We start from the raw sequence: 17400 nt of genomic DNA, 5'->3' as shown, positions 1-17400 counted from the left end.
GAGCGACCAAAGGACACTGTTGGACTAAACTTATGCTCTGCTTGTACATAATTTAGGCGGCATTCAGAACAGACTTTATTTTGGGGCTAAAGCTTGGACATAATTGCTGCAAGGAATGCATACCCGGATCAACTGCGAAGTAAATTGGAAACAAAGCAAAACGCGAATCGGTGATTTTTGGATATTGGAAAGGCTACACTTGAAACTCTTTTAAGTTAAAAATGCCGGAAAACATTTCGAGTTTTCCGGCATTTATAGACCGTTATCCAAGTATAAACGGCAGACTAGACTATACTAGACTAGACCAGACCTGCGGAAAAAACGGAAAGAAAAAAGGACAAAAGTTAAACGAGTACCAAAAAATCAGTGTAGAACGACGCTTAAAGGGAAAACAGTCAAACAATACACAATAAGCAAATACACACATATTTACTGCAACCTTAAGTTATTACTATAAAGTACGAGGAAAAGATGTGTGTCAGGAACAATATGACGGATAACGTGAGTTATATAATTTGCAACAGAAAACAAGCAACTTGCCCCTGCACAAGAGCCTGTATTTGTAACACTGGATGTAAGCATCCCATTGGGATAAGCAGATTGATATACCCGAAAATCGATAAACACATATGCGGAGCGAGGGGTTATGGTGGTTTAATTAGAAGAAACAACGGGATAATATTAGGAGGCAACACTTACAGTAATAAAAGCGAGTGTGTAAGTTGTAATGGATGTCTACACAAATTAATACTGCAAGGAGGATACAAATACGGTGTCCAATATAATAGTAATAACAATAAAACGCAACTAATTCAGCAACCAGAAAGTGTGCAAAAAGTATTGAATTGTTGCAGCTGTTCATGCCAAAAAAACCAGGTAATACTCAACAACAGAAGCGATCTCGACTCCTGTTGTTTGTGTGCCGGTTGTTGCTCGTGTTTTTATCTATAATCCAGGCATTAATTGTGGTTTTTAGAGCGAAACGCCATGTCTATTCTCACTATCTAGAGCTGGACAAAAGCGAAATTATTTCAGTTTTATCAGCAACGTCTTTTGGTGTGAGATTATCGTCATTAACTTTAAAAGGATCAGCACCGTAGTTTAATAGAAGCTTAACGCACTCCAAGTTATCACGTGTGGCCGAAATATGAAGAGGGGTGTCTCCAAATTTGTCTCTACCATTTGGATCGGCCCCATACTTGAGTAACAACGTAGAAAGTTCGATGTAACCCCTATCACAGGCGTAGTGAAGAGCGGTTGAACCTTCAGAACTAGTTGACCTCGAAAGGAACTGAAATTTTTCTAAAACATCTTTTATATAGTTTGTACTATTATTGTTTACCTGCGAACAAAATGCATCAAAAATAACGTTAGAACAGTTACTCTCGTTGAAGTTAGGATTTAACAGGGCATCGTTTATAATGCCCTTACTCTCAATATCAATCTCCTCTATTTCCTTATCATCTGGAGAAGCCACTACAGGAATAGAAGCAGAATTTGAGAGCGAAGTTTCTAGTGCACCCTTACCAATAGTCGCTTCCCACTCAGGGTTCTTCTTGTCAATAAGCTTAATGTACCTTTCAGCTGCGTCCTCTGGACTAATTCCTTTTTTCTCGGCCCAAGACTTGGCCTTAGCCTTGTCCTTAAGACTAAATACCGAGAAAACCGAAGAAGAGCCGGAATTTGGAGAATCACCCACTGTTGCCTGTTTATAGTATCCATACAATTCCAGCAGCTCTTCGTTTGAAAAAGTGGCTACATTTTCTGCACAATACTTGGCTGCACTTGCAAATTTAACGTTCTTCTCCAATATGTCAGTCATCGTTGCGAAACTCTAGCAGTACTAAGCAAGTTATCCTTCCGCAAGGTGTATCTAAAATTGAGAAAACGGTTTAGTCAGTTTGGCAAAGAAAACAGGGAGAAAGCTTACTCTTTGTCTTTAGAAAAACAATTAACTAGACTTCGGTCTTAAAATATGTTAGTTCTAAGCTAAGAACAAATCGAGTATTCGCATTCACGGCTTTGATTTTGCGGACCCGCCGGCTCCCACCCCGTCACCCATATAACTTCAGAAAAAATCCACAAACAAATCAAATGCACGATTTAAGAACAACAAGACGCGAATAGACGGCCAAAAGATACAAATAACTTCAACAGCACACTATGCATACGGCTAAAGCTATGCAGACTAATTAATACACTCCCCACAGTCACTGCAATGCTGCCCGCATGGCGCCAAGTTGTGGGAGGCAATTTCTGGCGTAAGTGGACATACGTGCAAAGTAAATGAAAAAAGCGGAAAATCAAAACTTTGAGTTGTTAACAGCAATTTTCAGGCCATTTTGAAGGGTTTCTGTGAACTCTTTCATTGCGTTTGCGATGCCGTCGTCTGCCTCCTCTCTTGACTTTGAGGTGGAGTTGATAGCGCTTTTTATGCTTTTGAACTCTTGTGTGACAAAATTGTTGAACTGATTGTGCGGATTAAATAAGTTGATTCTCGAGTTATTCTCAAAACTGTTTCCGAATTCCTTGATCCTTTCGTGCAGACCAAAGTGACTTTTGCTTCCCGAAAGCCTTGATATTTTGTCATTTATGCTTTTAATTGCGTAGTTGTTCGTTTGATTTGCGTTCGTGAAAATGCCAGTTACTCTCTCAATAACCGCATAGTAACTCCTCAGTTCCTGTCTAATTTTCTCAAAGTCTGTATTCAGACGGTTTATTTGCATTTTGTGCACGTTCTCCCTTGAATTGTTCTTTGTATTTGTGAACTTTGCCTCCACCATCTCGCATCTGCATAATATACTCTCTAATGTGTTCATAATTACCTCTATTCTGTGCAAAACCTTCATTGTCGTCTCCTCAATCATTTTGTTTCCTATGTTTTCCGTTGTTTTCTGCAACTCTAACATCATTTTTTCCCTTTCCCTTATGCAGCTTAACACCTCATCCTTTATCTCCTCCTGAATTCTCGCTATTTCAGCCATTTTATTCTTGTTTTTCACCGGGACATAACTCTCCATTTTCAAGCACACTACTGCCACTTGGGTACATTCCCCTCAATGATTATCCAACTCTACACAGAATCTACTATAAAATCGATGTTTGGTCGGTTGTCTAGCAATCAGATACACATTCACACAACACCCTGGCGTCCGCTAGACCAAGCACTCGTTTCCCAGTTTTCTCTAAAAGGTGTCAACAAACATCTACAATGCTTGCGAGAAAAAACACAGTATACATGAACTAAATATTAGTGGGTTGGCGCCAAAACCACTCACATAATGCGAGTGCACTGAAGCCGTACAAACACAACTTAATTTAAAAACGGGGTGAAGCTAGTAGAACTGAAGTTTTGTATTTAGAAGTCAAAGTCTATTAGAGAGCCGATGTAGCCTGATTCCTTTTTTCCACTATCAGTTATGGTGTCTGACAAAGGGCCTTTGTTATCAAAGTGTTCGCTGCTCACTTTGCGATTTTTGATGGACAAATTTTTGAATAGAGTGTTAAGTTCCTTGGTGTTTTCTGTCTTCTGGAGGTCTGAATTTCCGCTCGGATCTACGATGTTGACTTCGCTGCCTTTAAATCCTCCGTTTCCTCCAAGGATGAGGACATTATTGTCTTGTTGGTCGTCAATATCAATGAGGTTGTCGGTTATTTCAATGCAGTCTTTCGAGGCAAAGTCAGTCTTTAAAACTCCTGAACGATTCCCAGTGCTGTTTTGATAACCACTGTTAATTATCTCTGTTATTAACTTTGCTTTCTTTTTAAATTGCGAATTGTGGTTGGAAATGTTATTGAGTAACTGAGTAAAATTGTGGTCTGAGTAGTTAATGAGGTAGTCCTTTGTTGTTTCATTTAACTCAAGCAAAGAGAGAAGAAGACAAAGTATTCTATGTACAACTTTTACTTTGTTTGAGTTTGCATTGTTTGGAGACAGGGAGCATTTTGAATCGTCAATGTTAACGGAATCACTTCCGATGTTGATTTTATTATGCTCACTGTTTTTTTCATTTGGGTTGTTGCTGCTGATTTCACAGTGATCATAGTAATAGTGTTTCAATTTCTCATGTAACAAACTAATCACAAGAGGAACATCCAACTTGAGTATCTCTCTAATGCTGTTTTGCAACTGTTCGTTTGAAGGAGTAACAATTAAACCGGTAACGGAACAATAGTTTTCAATGAAGTTAGCCTCCAAAAGATCATTTTTCACGTAAGAGATCTGTTTCTCACCGGAGTTTTCTTTTTTAGATTCAAATCTTGAAAATCTACATAAATGCTCCTGTTTACTATTTATTCTCTCTCCGTTTGCGTAAAAATCATTTACAATACTTCCACTAGAAAAACCATTTACTGCACCATTTCGTCTCACAGTGTCTCCACTATACTCCAAAATGTTCCTCTCAGGTCTTATATTGCTGTTCAGATTGTAAATTGCTCTTTGTCTGTTGCAATTAGCAGAGGACAAGCCACACGTGCCATTCCCAGTGCCAGTATAGTAATTAGAAATTCCGTTTATCAGTTTATTAGGTATAACCTTGAGAACCAGGTCCGAAATGTCCTCAACTACTTGGCTATATCTTCCTATTTTTGCATTATAAATAATTGAATTTCCTATGCTAGATATATTGGACTTGTCGCTATATTCACAATTGTCGATGAAGTTAGGATTGCCGAATCCGTGTATCCTGTTCCCGTAATTACTCACTCCACAGCTATTGCTGCCGCTGTCACCACAGTTATTCATTTTGCTCCCCATCATCCTGTTGTTTGTTCCAATTACCCTCATATTATCGCCGCTCGTAACCCTTATATTACAATCACTTCTATTGTTGCTGCTGAAAATGGACTTTAAACAGTGAGATGCCTCCTCTCTAACTAGTTCAGAAAGGGTATCGCCATATACCGGATCATAAACTCCCTTATACCCTTGACAATGCTTTATTTGGTTTGCATGACGCTGAATTAACATTTTAAAACTTGGATTCCCTTTATCACATAAATGCTTTATTATTCTCAAACACTTGAATTTTGTAATCGGGTCATTCTTTTTCAACTTTTTTATTAAATAACTCTCCAAATATATACAATTACTGTCATTTATAAAACTATAATTCGATACCTCATTTAGTATGTACCCTGAAGGCGTTGAGGGCGAGTCTGAACTAAACGCAGACTGAAGAATGCTTTTGTCCGGCATCTTTACTGCTAGACTCTACCTAATGCTTCTTTCTCACACTATCTTTTATTTTAATCCGGTTCCCTTATATTACCTATTTTTTCCTTTTCTCGCTCCCATTTTTACACTTCATGTATTCTATATCCTTTGCTCTAAAATTACTATGCAAATGAGCGCCTAAGAGGGAAGCCCGCGTGTTGGTTTTACATGTTTATTCAAAATATAAAAAGATTTGTCGTCAAAATAGCAAACTGCTGTAATCAAGACTTAATAAGTGCAACTATTTATTTCAAGTTTATAAGTGAATGAACAGAATACATATTCTCTCTTGATGTTATTATTTATAAGCTAAGTTAGACACAGAGAGAGGCCCTGTATGAATGTTTGGTTTTCTTGTGGGGTGTGTATTTTTCCCTTAAAGTTAGCATAAACTAAAAATTCAAGTAAAAATTTAATTTTAAGTGGTATAATGTGATTGTCCATCTCTTTTACTGACTTTTATTTTGAGCTAAACGATTTAAAAACGATAGTAAATAGTCTACAAAGCTGCTCTAAAGGAATTGTTACTGAAACTGCTAGTAATTCTAAAATCTTTTATTAATTGCCTAACTAGTCAACAGGAGAAAAAGGAAAGCGTGAGAAAAGATAATGTTGAGCGTAAAATTGAAATAAATGTGATAATTAATGCAGACATTAATGTCTTTACCTTCTTTCTTATTTCACCGTTTCTTCACCCTTATGCCCCTCTTTTAACTTTGTATTATTACTTAAAATATAAATAAATTTTAAAATTAACTCAAATAAATACGACCTAATTATTTAAAACACAATGATTACTAAATGAAATAAAACAAAACTCCCAAAAATTAAAACGATATCACTTAATTACCATTAGTATAAAACATTACTATACGTAAATAAAATTGTAATAACTTTAATAAAAAAAGTTACATAAATAAACAAAAAGTTATAACATAGTAACAAATACGTATTTAAGGATAATAAGCAAATGATATATATTACTCTTTCTTGATTATTTTTTTTTCACATGTTAATCCCTTTTTCAATAAAATAAAAATAGTTATTAGTAATAAAAATAAAATTAGCCAAACAACAGAAATAAACATTGGAGGTAATAGTGTTTTTGCATTCAAAGAATGTCTGAATCTCCAACAGAGAAGAGTTTCTGTAAACAATACCATTGTTAGAATCAAGCATTGAAGATTAATTTTTCCGTAATGTGGTGATGAACTCGTTGATAATGTTTCGTATAGTTCTCTCGTTGCCGATGAACCACATATTGCCAGTAACGACGTTCTAATCATAAAAATCCAATGCGAAACTGGCATTGAGAATTCCGCTTTAAAAAAGAAATAATTTAAGTCTATCAACTGAACAACTAGTGTTAATATTATAAATGAAAAATAACCCCTTAATGTTGATAGTATAGACGGCAATTTTAATGTAACAACATTGTCTTTTCTATAGTCGTTATCACATCTTCGCTTATCTGCATGCCATTTATACTTTGTTAAATTAAATTTATTAATCAATATATTACCAAATACAATCCCTAGTAAATTACAGCCAAATACATCCAGTAGTAAGTGGTCCCACCAACATTCGTGAAAATTAGGCAATAAATGTCTAAAAGTTATTTCCAACCATTCAAAAAATATGGAATTAAACCATATTAAAAAGTTATCACGCAATATTAATGTTTTTATTCCCCAACCAACGAAATGAGCTATTACAAATGTATCTATTCTTGATCTCACATTTGATAAGATGCCGTTAGAGTTATCAAATAATGAACATGAATTCCCAGAAGCATAATTCACTTCAAATGAACTCGTTTTTAAGCTTGGATCAATGTATTCCAATGCTGCTTTTATGTCCTCCATATTCTGAAATAATAGAAAAACCAAAAACTGGAAATATAGTAAAATAAAACCAAACATTATTTTCCAGAATCCGTAGTTTGGCCAATAATATACTCCTTTTGGAAATATATACATAGAAATTGTAGAATATACCAATATTGATGATATTAATCCTAGTTTTATTCTTGAGTTGTATATATTAAATAATATACCAAAAAAATAAAAGTTATTTTCATAAATTAATTCGGAAACCAAGAAAAGCAATAAAACAAATGCGGATATATAAACACATGATCTCTTAGATATATACAAACTTGAAGCTTCATACGAAGAATTTTTTAAAATAGCCATATCTATTTCATTAACACCTGAATATATTATTATTTAATTTTTTTTTGCCTTTTTACTCAAATATGCACTGCTCTATTCCTTTATTATTTATAAACTCTATTGTCCATTCATCACAAATTAATTATTTTTAAATAACTGCAAATTTATAGCATCTATGACTAATAATAACAATAATACTGTCTGTAAAATCCCCAAAAAGTGAAATAAGCGAACGGAAGTAATTGCTGCTATTTTATTTCTTTACTTATCTTTGAAACCCCAATTGTTTTCGTTAATGCGGGCCCCCTCACATCTTCACTTTCCCACTCCTTAAGTCTTTGAATAATATACTTGAATTGATAGCCGTTAATTAAATTTCAATTATTTATTAAATTTGATGATTAATTACTAAAAAATGAAAGAAGTATTATTTAGTTGGAATGTTTGACATTACTAGTAGATTTAATTATTTGTTATTAAACCTATAAAAATGTTAATTAACGAAATTCTATAATTATAATTGACATAGGTTATATTTACTTTTATTATTGAATTAATTCACCTTTAATTTGAATTTATTGTAAATATATAAATTAATATTTGAAATACCTATTTAAATAAATAATTATTATTATTTCGATGGTATACTTTTTCTGGTTTGTCTTTTAAATGGTAATTTAATTTCAATTATTATTATAAATCATTCCACTTGTTATAATCCTCTCTAATTACTGGTAATTTCACCATAAATGTGTTGTCCAGTTTGACATTTATTGTTTTGGCTATCTTTACATTTTGATATATATGGTGTAGTTTAAAGTTTCTGCTGTCAGCTCCTGTAATTAATATTGAAAGTTTATGACCCTTGAAAAATGTCCAAGTTATTGGTTCTAATGTAATTTGAACTCCAATTTCATCTCCTATTTTTTGAAGAGGCTGATAATAATTCTTTGTTAATGGACGAATAACTTTTCTGGCAGATCCATGTGGAATATTTTCCAATGCACTTTTTGTCATATTAACATGTCTGTGACCTATTTGAGCTATTCCCTCCGTTATATATTTAATTTTGTTATCCGGTGATATATCTTCCAAATAAACATATAATGGCGCATCGTAACCATCCATTAGTTGTACCGAAAAGTTCAGCCAAACACTGCCAATTAATCTTATTTGTTTATTAAAAGGCGATGTTGCAAATCTTATATATTGGCGATTGTTCCTTTTTTGATAATACCTCTCACCTGCATGCCACGTCATTTTATCACCTTCATTGTATGACACAGTTACTCTAAAGGGATGCATTGCTATCATCCAACGTGTTCTATATTCGGAAAAATAATTATCATCTACTTTTATTTGCAAATAATTACCACTACTATTAGTATTTGAACCATTCTTGATTTCTTTTTTGTCTGTGTATACTAATTGGACTAATCTTGTATTTTGTTGATTTACCAATAATTCTTGTGAAGTTGTGCTTATTTTATCAGATTGAATATTTTTTTCTATTGTAAACTTTAGATAATCTGTATCTTGTGGTGGAAATTTGTCAGTTGTATACCATTTTTCCTCACCTACTTGATAATAATGGATGTTTTTCTCCTCTTTTCCCCAACATACACCCTTTAATATGCAATCCATAAATCTGACCAAATCATAATAAAGTGAAGGTTCAAAACATGATATTGTTTCACCAAATGGTGAACAACTACTTCTCCCTGAGTGAGTCCATGGACCAAGTATTAATTTATAATGTGGCTTATCCTTTGGTGTTTTATTTCCTGCTTCTAACAGATATTTTTCATACGCTTTTGATGAAGATTCAATTAGTGAATCATAAAATTGCAGCACTCCTCTTGAATTTGCTGAATCACAATATCCTGTAGTTAAATAAACACTAACACCTTTATTTCCCAATAACTGTGCAATTTCCTCTGTATTTCCTAATTTTTCTGCATTTATTAATGTTCCATCGTCAAGTTCAACAGGTTCATCTATATGCTTGTATTTTTTTATTGTTTTTGACATATTCCAATTTTTTTGATGCATTTCTAATGCTTGTTTCTTTATACTTTTATATCCTTGAACGGGTGATACATTTCCTAATACCAATAAAAATGCGATTACAAGTTTGAAGGGATAATATCTTATCGTTTTCAGAAAATGAAGTAATGGTGTTCCATATTGTTCAAATGAATATGTGATACTAAAATAATCTTCTACAAATGGTTTACATATTAATCCACCTGGTTCTATTAATTCCTTTATGACGTTCATAGGTGATGTTAATGCAAATACTGCATCTACCAAATTTCTTTCATTTCTAAAAGATATTTTTTCTTCTTCTATGTAGTCACCCCCACCCTTGTTTTTATCTCCTGGTGACGAAGATGCTGTTTTTATTGCTGCCATACCATCGTAGCTTATACCTCCAACACCTATCTTTCTATTACTCCATGGCTGATTTTTTATCCATTCTATTATTTGTCTAAAATCGTTAACTTCATTATTTGAAAAATCAACGACTCTATGACCCGTACTTGCTCCTGTTCCTCTAGTATCAACTACAACTACAGCGTAATTGTTTGGAATAAATGTCTGTGTTATTTGCCATGACCATATATTCATTGAGGTTGATCTGGGTTCTCCCCACAGTGAAAACAGTGTAAATGGCCAATGTACATCCATTCTCCTATTATATCTTGTTATATCAACTATGGTAGGTAATGATTTGTACAAGAATTTTACTCTTGGTAAATACACATCTACTGCTATTTTTATTCCGTCATCCATTGTTACATATTCACTATAGAATAAAGGTGGATAATTTGTACTTGTCGGACCTCTAAAATCACCAGTATGTATGTTACCTGAAAATGTTTTGAAAAATGTTAATTCAGTCGTATTAAATTTATACCAGTGATAATCATTTGCATTGCATTTGTTTTTCGGACCAAGCAATCCTTCTTGCATTAAAGGCAAGCCTATCACCACAACTAATGTTAAATATGAAAATAAAATACTCATATCCAGTAAATGTACATAAGTGAATACCATTTTCAATGCTGTTATAAATCCATAAAAGTCCACAAACAGACCAGTTGTATATAATAATGTGTGAATTACATAACTGGAAAGTCCTTTATAGTCATCATATTTAAATTTGTCTTTTGCTAGTGAAAACCAAATATCTGGAACTAAAAATCCTTTTGTTAACAAACTCTCATGTGCAATATTTTGTGTTAATCCTATCATTATTATTAATGAACACATTATACCAAACATCCTTCCAGATATATTACAAAACAGTCTTTTTCTCCTACATATTTTTGTCTCGTTATTTCTATTAACTAACTCTCTAAATATATTTCTTAGTCCTTTTTCCACAAAATAAACTATTATATAAGTTACACATGCCATGTAACATGAGTCCATTATATTAGTAGAAAGATCCTTTGGAATAATATATTGCACATAATAGTATTCATATATCTCATCTTTATTCATTTCCTTGTTAACAGTATATATTGATGGAAATAAATTTAATACTGTTGTATGGTATATTATATAAACTATAACAGCTGCACTAAATTGTTTAATGTCGTTCAATAATTTATTTAATTTTCTTATAAATATTTGTTTTTTATTTATCTTCAATGTTCTCGTTCCTTTTAATTTACTGATCGGATTATTAATTATCTCAGTTGAACTCAAACTCCATCCTTTATTGTATATATTATAATCTGAATCACTTGAATTGTATGTCCCAACTAACTCTTGCTCCTTGTTTTCAACATTCTTCTTTAATATCACACCTGATTGCGGTGTATAAAGCAGCGAATCATCCCAAGCCCTTCCCAAGTCATCTCCATCTTCATAAGATTCTACACATGTTGTTTCTAACCTTAGATCTAACTCTCTGTTTACTTTTGAGGGCAAATTCTCACTCTCATAATCAATATTATTTATATTTGAATTATTATTCATCAGATTCTGAACTAAAATCCCTTTTATAAATAATAGTTGATTTATGCTTAAACTTAATTAAAAGTTAATCCAACAACCTCACCTACTCAGTTATTATGGTGGAAGCTTTATTAATTAGATTTTTCACATTAATTATTTTTTTTTAAGATGACCTTCCTCAAGTTTATAACATTAAACCTTTGTTTATATTTATTTAATTTTCAATATAAAAAAAAAAAATAATTGAAGAAAAGATTTAAAATAACAGATTTAGGTACACAATTTTAAAATTAATAGACAGTTTAGTTGTAAACTATAGTATATCGTTGACGAGAAATATCTGGCACATACTTGTGTTACGTGTTTTTTTGCATGCATGCATGCATGCAATTGAAGGTATATGTCCACATAAACAATATAATTAGCAATACTTAAATGGAAAAATAATTCTATATTGTTATAATTGTTTATAGAAAATAATTATCAGCAGTAGTGATGCTAAGATACAGAAGGCTATAATGCAGATTAAATGCATTATTTAACAGTAACTTATACTTTTTGAGTAAGCGATTGATTATAAATATGTTTGTTGTCGCGGACAAAAATAGCAAGTGAAGATTTATAGAATTTAAAAACTTTATTAGAAAAAATACGTACAATTATATATATAAATATTACTTTTGAAAGAAAGTGTATCAGATATCATAATAATAAAATAGCGTTGCTCTCGGTACTAGAGCTGGAATTACTACTCATACTATTAGTGGAATTACCAATGTATGTATATTCATCATTTATTAAAAAGTTAGTATTTGTGTCAGTTTCATTACCAATTAACGTAAATTCACCATAATATCTAATGTTACTGTAAAAAATAGAAGTAATGTTATTAAACAATTTTTTAAGTTTACCATTATTCGAATTATTTTTTCCGTATTCACCTTCACTATCGGAAATTTTGATATTTTTATCATTGTCACTTTTACTGCAACTGTCTTGGAAACCTTCATCGGAAGTGATATCGGGAGCTTTTGTTAAACACAATGTTGTTATTTTTATAAATTCATTCCACTTAGAGGGATATATTCTTTGCATTAATATACTGACTTCTTCAATTGAAGATATTAAAGAATCAATAATATTCTTAAGATAATCATTATATTTGTTATTCTTAACAATAATTTCCATTTTGTCTGTGCAATTAGTGCAATTATTAATGTGGTCTAATCCACATAAACATTCTCCAATGAGGGCAGAAAATATGAAAACAAGTAAAAGTTCTTCATTAAATTCATCTGACTTTATTATCATACGGTTATATAAATAAATTTCTACCGCTTTTGATAATTTATTCCACAAATTAACCATTTTTTTAAACGATTCTTCATTCGAGTTTAAACATTTGTTATCATAATTTAGCAAAAATAGCCTGTTTGCATTTAAACATTTAAAAATATTGTTGTTTTTGGTTTCAAATATATCGTTAGTATTATTTTCTGAATAAACATCAAACTCACTTCTTATACAATATTTTACTTCTTCATTATCTGTTGTAAGGTTTTTTCCAACTAATGCATCATTTCCCTCCTTTATACCACAATTATCACTTATTCCCAAAAATTGAGTCATTATATCTGAGCAGTTTATTGGGTCCAAGAGAAATAATAAACAACACAATTTTGGAAGAGATAAAAAAGCGGCTACATCAAACTCTGCAAGTTTTTCAATGAAGTTATTGCATAAATCGTTGCTAGTTTCATGGACTTGTATACTACTTTTCACTGTTTCAATATCCAATTTAATTAAATTTTCGTTAACATTAGAAGTTGAGTCATGATTCAAAACTCCTGCTTCCTTCTTAAAATTACTCTTTCTTATCTTTTCCTTCACTCTAAATATTTCTTGGACAAACTTAACCAATTTAACTAATGACAGCCTCCCAACACTTTCTTCATCAAATGATGTAAGCTTTGACAAAAACTTATTGGCAAGTCTCCAAGAATCCTCTAATTTCACTATCCGTTGCTGCAAATCTGTATTGTTGCAAATGTGCGGATCTATTCTTTCAGGAAATTCACATATTTCTTTTATTCTTTCTATCAAGCATGTTAATTCAGAAATGCAATTTTCACTGATGGCGCCAAACACGGATATATTACCATGTGGGGTGTCTGCACTCTGTTTGCTTATTTGCATGAGTAATTTCCATGTGAAGAAGTTAATGTTCTCCGAAACGCTTTCCTTTTTATCAATATTAATTACATGGTAAAGGTTTTTAATCATGTCAAAAAATGTGGTATCTAAATACTCGTAGCAAATTTTTTCTCTAACATTAACTTTGGTATTGGTACAATCATTAATCTCTTCAAAATTTCCATTTGTTGAATTAAAAACACCTTTTATTTCTTCTTGTCTTTCGATGGAAGACGTTTCATCATCAGGACTCTGCAATCTGTTTCTACTCCTTAAGATATTCTCGTTTTTGTGTGCTTCAATTGTTTTTTTGCTATTTTCCTTATTTATAATGTAATTGTGAATATTCAGTATAAATCGTCTTGCAATTATTTCTATAGAAATTAGCTCATTTATGTAACTTTCCTCAAAAGTTATCCAAGAATTATCGAATTTACGTAGTGCATTTACAACATTATTTTTCCATATATCGTCCTCATCTGGCTCAAATATGTTTGAATGTTTGTCTTCCCTTATTCTTCCCTCAAACAAATCCTTTAGTTGAATTATTAACGTCACTAAGCATAACCAATTCTCGTAAAGTGCTTTGCCGTTTAAAATCACTTCCGATTTAAATTCAAATTTCTCTCCATTTACCCATATTGACGTATAACCTTCAATAGCTGCTTCTAAAACATCAACTCTGTACATTCTTTTATTTTTGTCGGGAAAAAGTGTTTTGTAATTCTCACTAAACTTTTGTCTGTAATTCCTGTCTCCAGGTTCTATTTTGAGAATGTCACTCACTAATTCTATGTTTGCTAAGAATAACTTACATCCTTTATACCCATTTAGTGTCCTCACACATGGCTTTGCCGTCTCAATGTCGTCAAAGTCCAAAAATTTTAGACTTGAAATCAGTCTTATGCCTATATAACTCATTCCACAATTCCATGCTTGCTCTGCCATTCTCTTTTACCTGCTTAAAAATGATTTCACCCTTTTAACAATATGACATTCATCTATTAACTAACTTTATAAAATGAAATTGGTACTAACTTATTGAATTTTTACATCTGGATATCATAATATTGTATTTATATACTAACTTATTAATCTATTCACTTTAATTTATAGTATATACCTTTATATTTTGTTTTATAGCCTCTCTCATTTTTATTTTATTCACTAGTCATTCCTTCCCCATTGGGTGATAGACATGCATGCACCAATACGTAATAAATACGCCATAAATAAAATAAATATAAAAATAAAAAAGTTATAAATCATATATATGTAAAAAATATCTATATCTATTTTTATATACATTCAATATATTAACTACAAATTGACATTGTTGAATGAATCAACCACTCTCTTAATGTGCAAATTAACTATTGATCTCACCTCATTGGTCTCCGTAAGAGAGTGAGTTCCGTCCTCAATAATTACAATTTCATGTGGAATTTGAGGAGGAATAAATTTGGCAATTTCACTTGCGTCCTGAATAACAGAATAATATTAGTTTCAGATAAGTAAACATGTCTCAATATTTGCAACTAACCTCTACAGGAACTGTTTCGTCTTTACTACCGTGAATAAGTAGGAAGTATTTGGTATTGACAACATTTTTGAGTGAATTGTAATCTACCAAATTTCTTTTATTTAAACATTCCATTGTAATTTTTCTAGGTATATTATCCCTCGGAACAACCTCTACAAATTCCAACTCGCCGTTTTTCATTTTCTCATAGTTCTCGTCTCCAATGAACTTGTTTATAATTGAATTAGCCAAATCGAATCTAGCCGATATACTGATGATTATATTTACATCGTCATATAACCACGAATACATGAGCACCTCAACTGCTCCTCTTGAATGCCCCACAAGCACTTTCACATCCAAATCAAGACTTCTCAGGTGTTCAACAACCATTCTCAAATCCTCATTAACCTCTGCATGGTAGTCACCAAAACTCCATGACTCCAAACCTTCAGAATCACCGTTCCCTCTAAAGTCAAAACGAACTACATTCATATCCATATGCTTTGCTATTGTCTGGCAAAGACGATTCTCTTTATTTGAAAATAATCCATGACAAACTACTGCTGTTTTGGGACTGTTTTTATCGTGTACAGTGGCTACTGCTGAAAGCATGTAGCCTTTGCCATTTCTCACCCAAAATTTCCCTCTATTTTTTAAATTAAAATGTTATGTTTTTCATAAAATTATTTGAAATACCAATATTTTTAAATGAAAGAATAGTTTATTGAATTAAAAATACGGCAACACTATACCAAAAACTTACTCATTTTTCTCAGAAAACTCCCAGTAGTTCCTTAATTCATGCGACATTTTATTAATGTTCTCTCTTTTCCTTTTTTCTTTGATTTTCTAAGTGCCTTGTATATCTCTCGCAATCTAAATCAAACATAACATGCTATCTGAATTCAGCGCCAAACCCACGTATTTATAATAATAAACATTGGTATTAAGTAAAGACGATTTTAGCAAAATTTAAGGCGTAAATAGTTAATATTTGACAGAGAAAGGGAATTTTAGCAGATATAAAGATAGGATAACCTCTGCCACAATTAATGTCTACACAGTTGCGTTAAGAACTTTGCCGGAAGTATGCAAACAAGGCAATGTGAAGAAGATTCATTGCAAAGTGGTCAAAATAAAAAGCGTCTTAGAAAAGCAGCAGGGCAGATTTGGATAGATAATACCTTGGATGAATGGCCTGAAAATGATTTTAGATTGTTTTGTGGAGATTTAGGGAATGATGTTACGGAGGAAGTTCTCGCAAATGCCTTTAAAAAGTATTTGTCATTCGAGAAATGCAAGGTAATAAGAAACAAACATACGGGTAAAACAAGGGGTTATGGATTTGTCTCCTTTACAGATCCCAAAGACATGTTAAGTGCATTAAAAGAAATGAACAGAAAATATGTGGGAAGTAGACCCATTACTTTAAAGAGGTCAAAGTGGAAGGACAGGGAAGTAGATTCAGAAAGGAATAAAAGATTCGACGAAATGGCAAAGAGAGCAGTTTCGGCAATGAACTTTGTACAGGATAATGAGAAGATATACAAAAAAATAAAATTCGGTCACAAATAACACTACTTTAATTAAATGTTGTGTTTAGTGTATGTATCCTATAGCAATATATTGAATCTCCATCTAATACAGGTAGTGTAGGGCTAATTTAATTGAGTAATTAACATTGGATACACTTAAAAAGAGACTTCAGGGTAGATAAAACAAAGAGTTAACAATATAGGGGAGTATGTTGTTTATTAAACTCCAATTAGCTTTCTTTTTTCGTAAATGTTTAAATTAAATTGTTCCGTTTATGAAATAATCTCTAAAACAAAAATTAAATAGCTATTTACATAACTTCATGGTTCTATCAATCTCCTTCTTCAGTTCTTGTAAATAAGCCTTATTTAGCTTTGTATTATTTCTGGAATTCTTTTTATTCACAACTTTTATGGATTTAATCTTCAATTTATATTTACTCCTCTGCTTTTCACTTCTCTTTGGCCTAAAATTTGACAGCCATTTCTCTTCAAGAGCAAGTTGAGAAATCTTTTTATTTATCTTCTCTTTAGTCTCAGGTGTATTCCTCTCTTTATCTGTCATCTATAGCAGTTGATTAAAACATCGGTCAAAAAAAGAAGTCATTCCAACTGATTTATTTCTATATTCCTAAGCAACGGGCGGGCTTACATTACCTTTTTAAATATATAGACAGTCTGGAAATGGCCATCGGGCTGCACAAAATGATTAAATTGTTGTTCAAAATCAAAATAATACTTCAATATATGCACAAAAAAAGTAGAAGAAAATGAAAACTAATGCAT

The 17400-nt window shown here is 32.0% G+C and overlaps 8 protein-coding genes across 8 annotated transcripts; 1 reads left to right on the top strand and 7 right to left on the bottom strand.

Annotated features, from left to right (window-relative positions):
* Nucleotides 1–1000: 1000 nt before the first annotated feature.
* FG386_001198 (uncharacterized protein) lies at nt 1001–1822 on the bottom strand (the record flags this gene model as incomplete). The annotated part of the gene is made up of 1 exon (XM_067340591.1): nt 1001–1822. The coding sequence occupies one exon, from the start codon at nt 1820–1822 to the stop codon at nt 1001–1003; it is 822 nt and encodes a 273-aa protein (XP_067196659.1).
* A 481-nt stretch (nt 1823–2303) lies between these two features.
* FG386_001197 (uncharacterized protein) lies at nt 2304–3020 on the bottom strand (the record flags this gene model as incomplete). Its single annotated transcript, XM_067340590.1, has 1 exon — nt 2304–3020. The coding sequence occupies one exon, from the start codon at nt 3018–3020 to the stop codon at nt 2304–2306; it is 717 nt and encodes a 238-aa protein (XP_067196658.1).
* A 338-nt stretch (nt 3021–3358) lies between these two features.
* Nucleotides 3359–5200, bottom strand: FG386_001196 (uncharacterized protein; the record flags this gene model as incomplete). The annotated part of the gene is made up of 1 exon (XM_067340589.1): nt 3359–5200. The coding sequence occupies one exon, from the start codon at nt 5198–5200 to the stop codon at nt 3359–3361; it is 1842 nt and encodes a 613-aa protein (XP_067196657.1).
* Nucleotides 5201–6198: 998 nt separating this feature from the next.
* FG386_001194 (phosphatidylserine synthase I) lies at nt 6199–7413 on the bottom strand (the record flags this gene model as incomplete). The annotated part of the gene is made up of 1 exon (XM_067340587.1): nt 6199–7413. One exon carries the CDS (start codon nt 7411–7413, stop codon nt 6199–6201), a length of 1215 nt encoding a protein of 404 aa, XP_067196655.1.
* Nucleotides 7414–8085: 672 nt separating this feature from the next.
* Nucleotides 8086–11382, bottom strand: FG386_001193 (uncharacterized protein; the record flags this gene model as incomplete). Its single annotated transcript, XM_067340586.1, has 1 exon — nt 8086–11382. The coding sequence occupies one exon, from the start codon at nt 11380–11382 to the stop codon at nt 8086–8088; it is 3297 nt and encodes a 1098-aa protein (XP_067196654.1).
* A 681-nt stretch (nt 11383–12063) lies between these two features.
* FG386_001192 (uncharacterized protein) lies at nt 12064–14502 on the bottom strand (the record flags this gene model as incomplete). The annotated part of the gene is made up of 1 exon (XM_067340585.1): nt 12064–14502. One exon carries the CDS (start codon nt 14500–14502, stop codon nt 12064–12066), a length of 2439 nt encoding a protein of 812 aa, XP_067196653.1.
* A 577-nt stretch (nt 14503–15079) lies between these two features.
* Nucleotides 15080–15691, bottom strand: FG386_001191 (alpha beta hydrolase; the record flags this gene model as incomplete). The annotated part of the gene is made up of 1 exon (XM_067340584.1): nt 15080–15691. One exon carries the CDS (start codon nt 15689–15691, stop codon nt 15080–15082), a length of 612 nt encoding a protein of 203 aa, XP_067196652.1.
* A 477-nt stretch (nt 15692–16168) lies between these two features.
* FG386_001190 (RNA recognition motif) lies at nt 16169–16654 on the top strand (the record flags this gene model as incomplete). Its single annotated transcript, XM_067340583.1, has 1 exon — nt 16169–16654. The coding sequence occupies one exon, from the start codon at nt 16169–16171 to the stop codon at nt 16652–16654; it is 486 nt and encodes a 161-aa protein (XP_067196651.1).
* Between the last annotated feature and the right edge of the window lie 746 nt (nt 16655–17400).

This window comes from Cryptosporidium ryanae, assembly GCF_009792415.1.
Source record: "Cryptosporidium ryanae isolate 45019 chromosome Unknown contig_21, whole genome shotgun sequence".
NCBI lineage: Eukaryota > Apicomplexa > Conoidasida > Eucoccidiorida > Cryptosporidiidae > Cryptosporidium > Cryptosporidium ryanae.
Note: the sequence above shows the minus strand (reverse complement) of the source record. Positions and strands in the feature narration are given on the sequence as shown.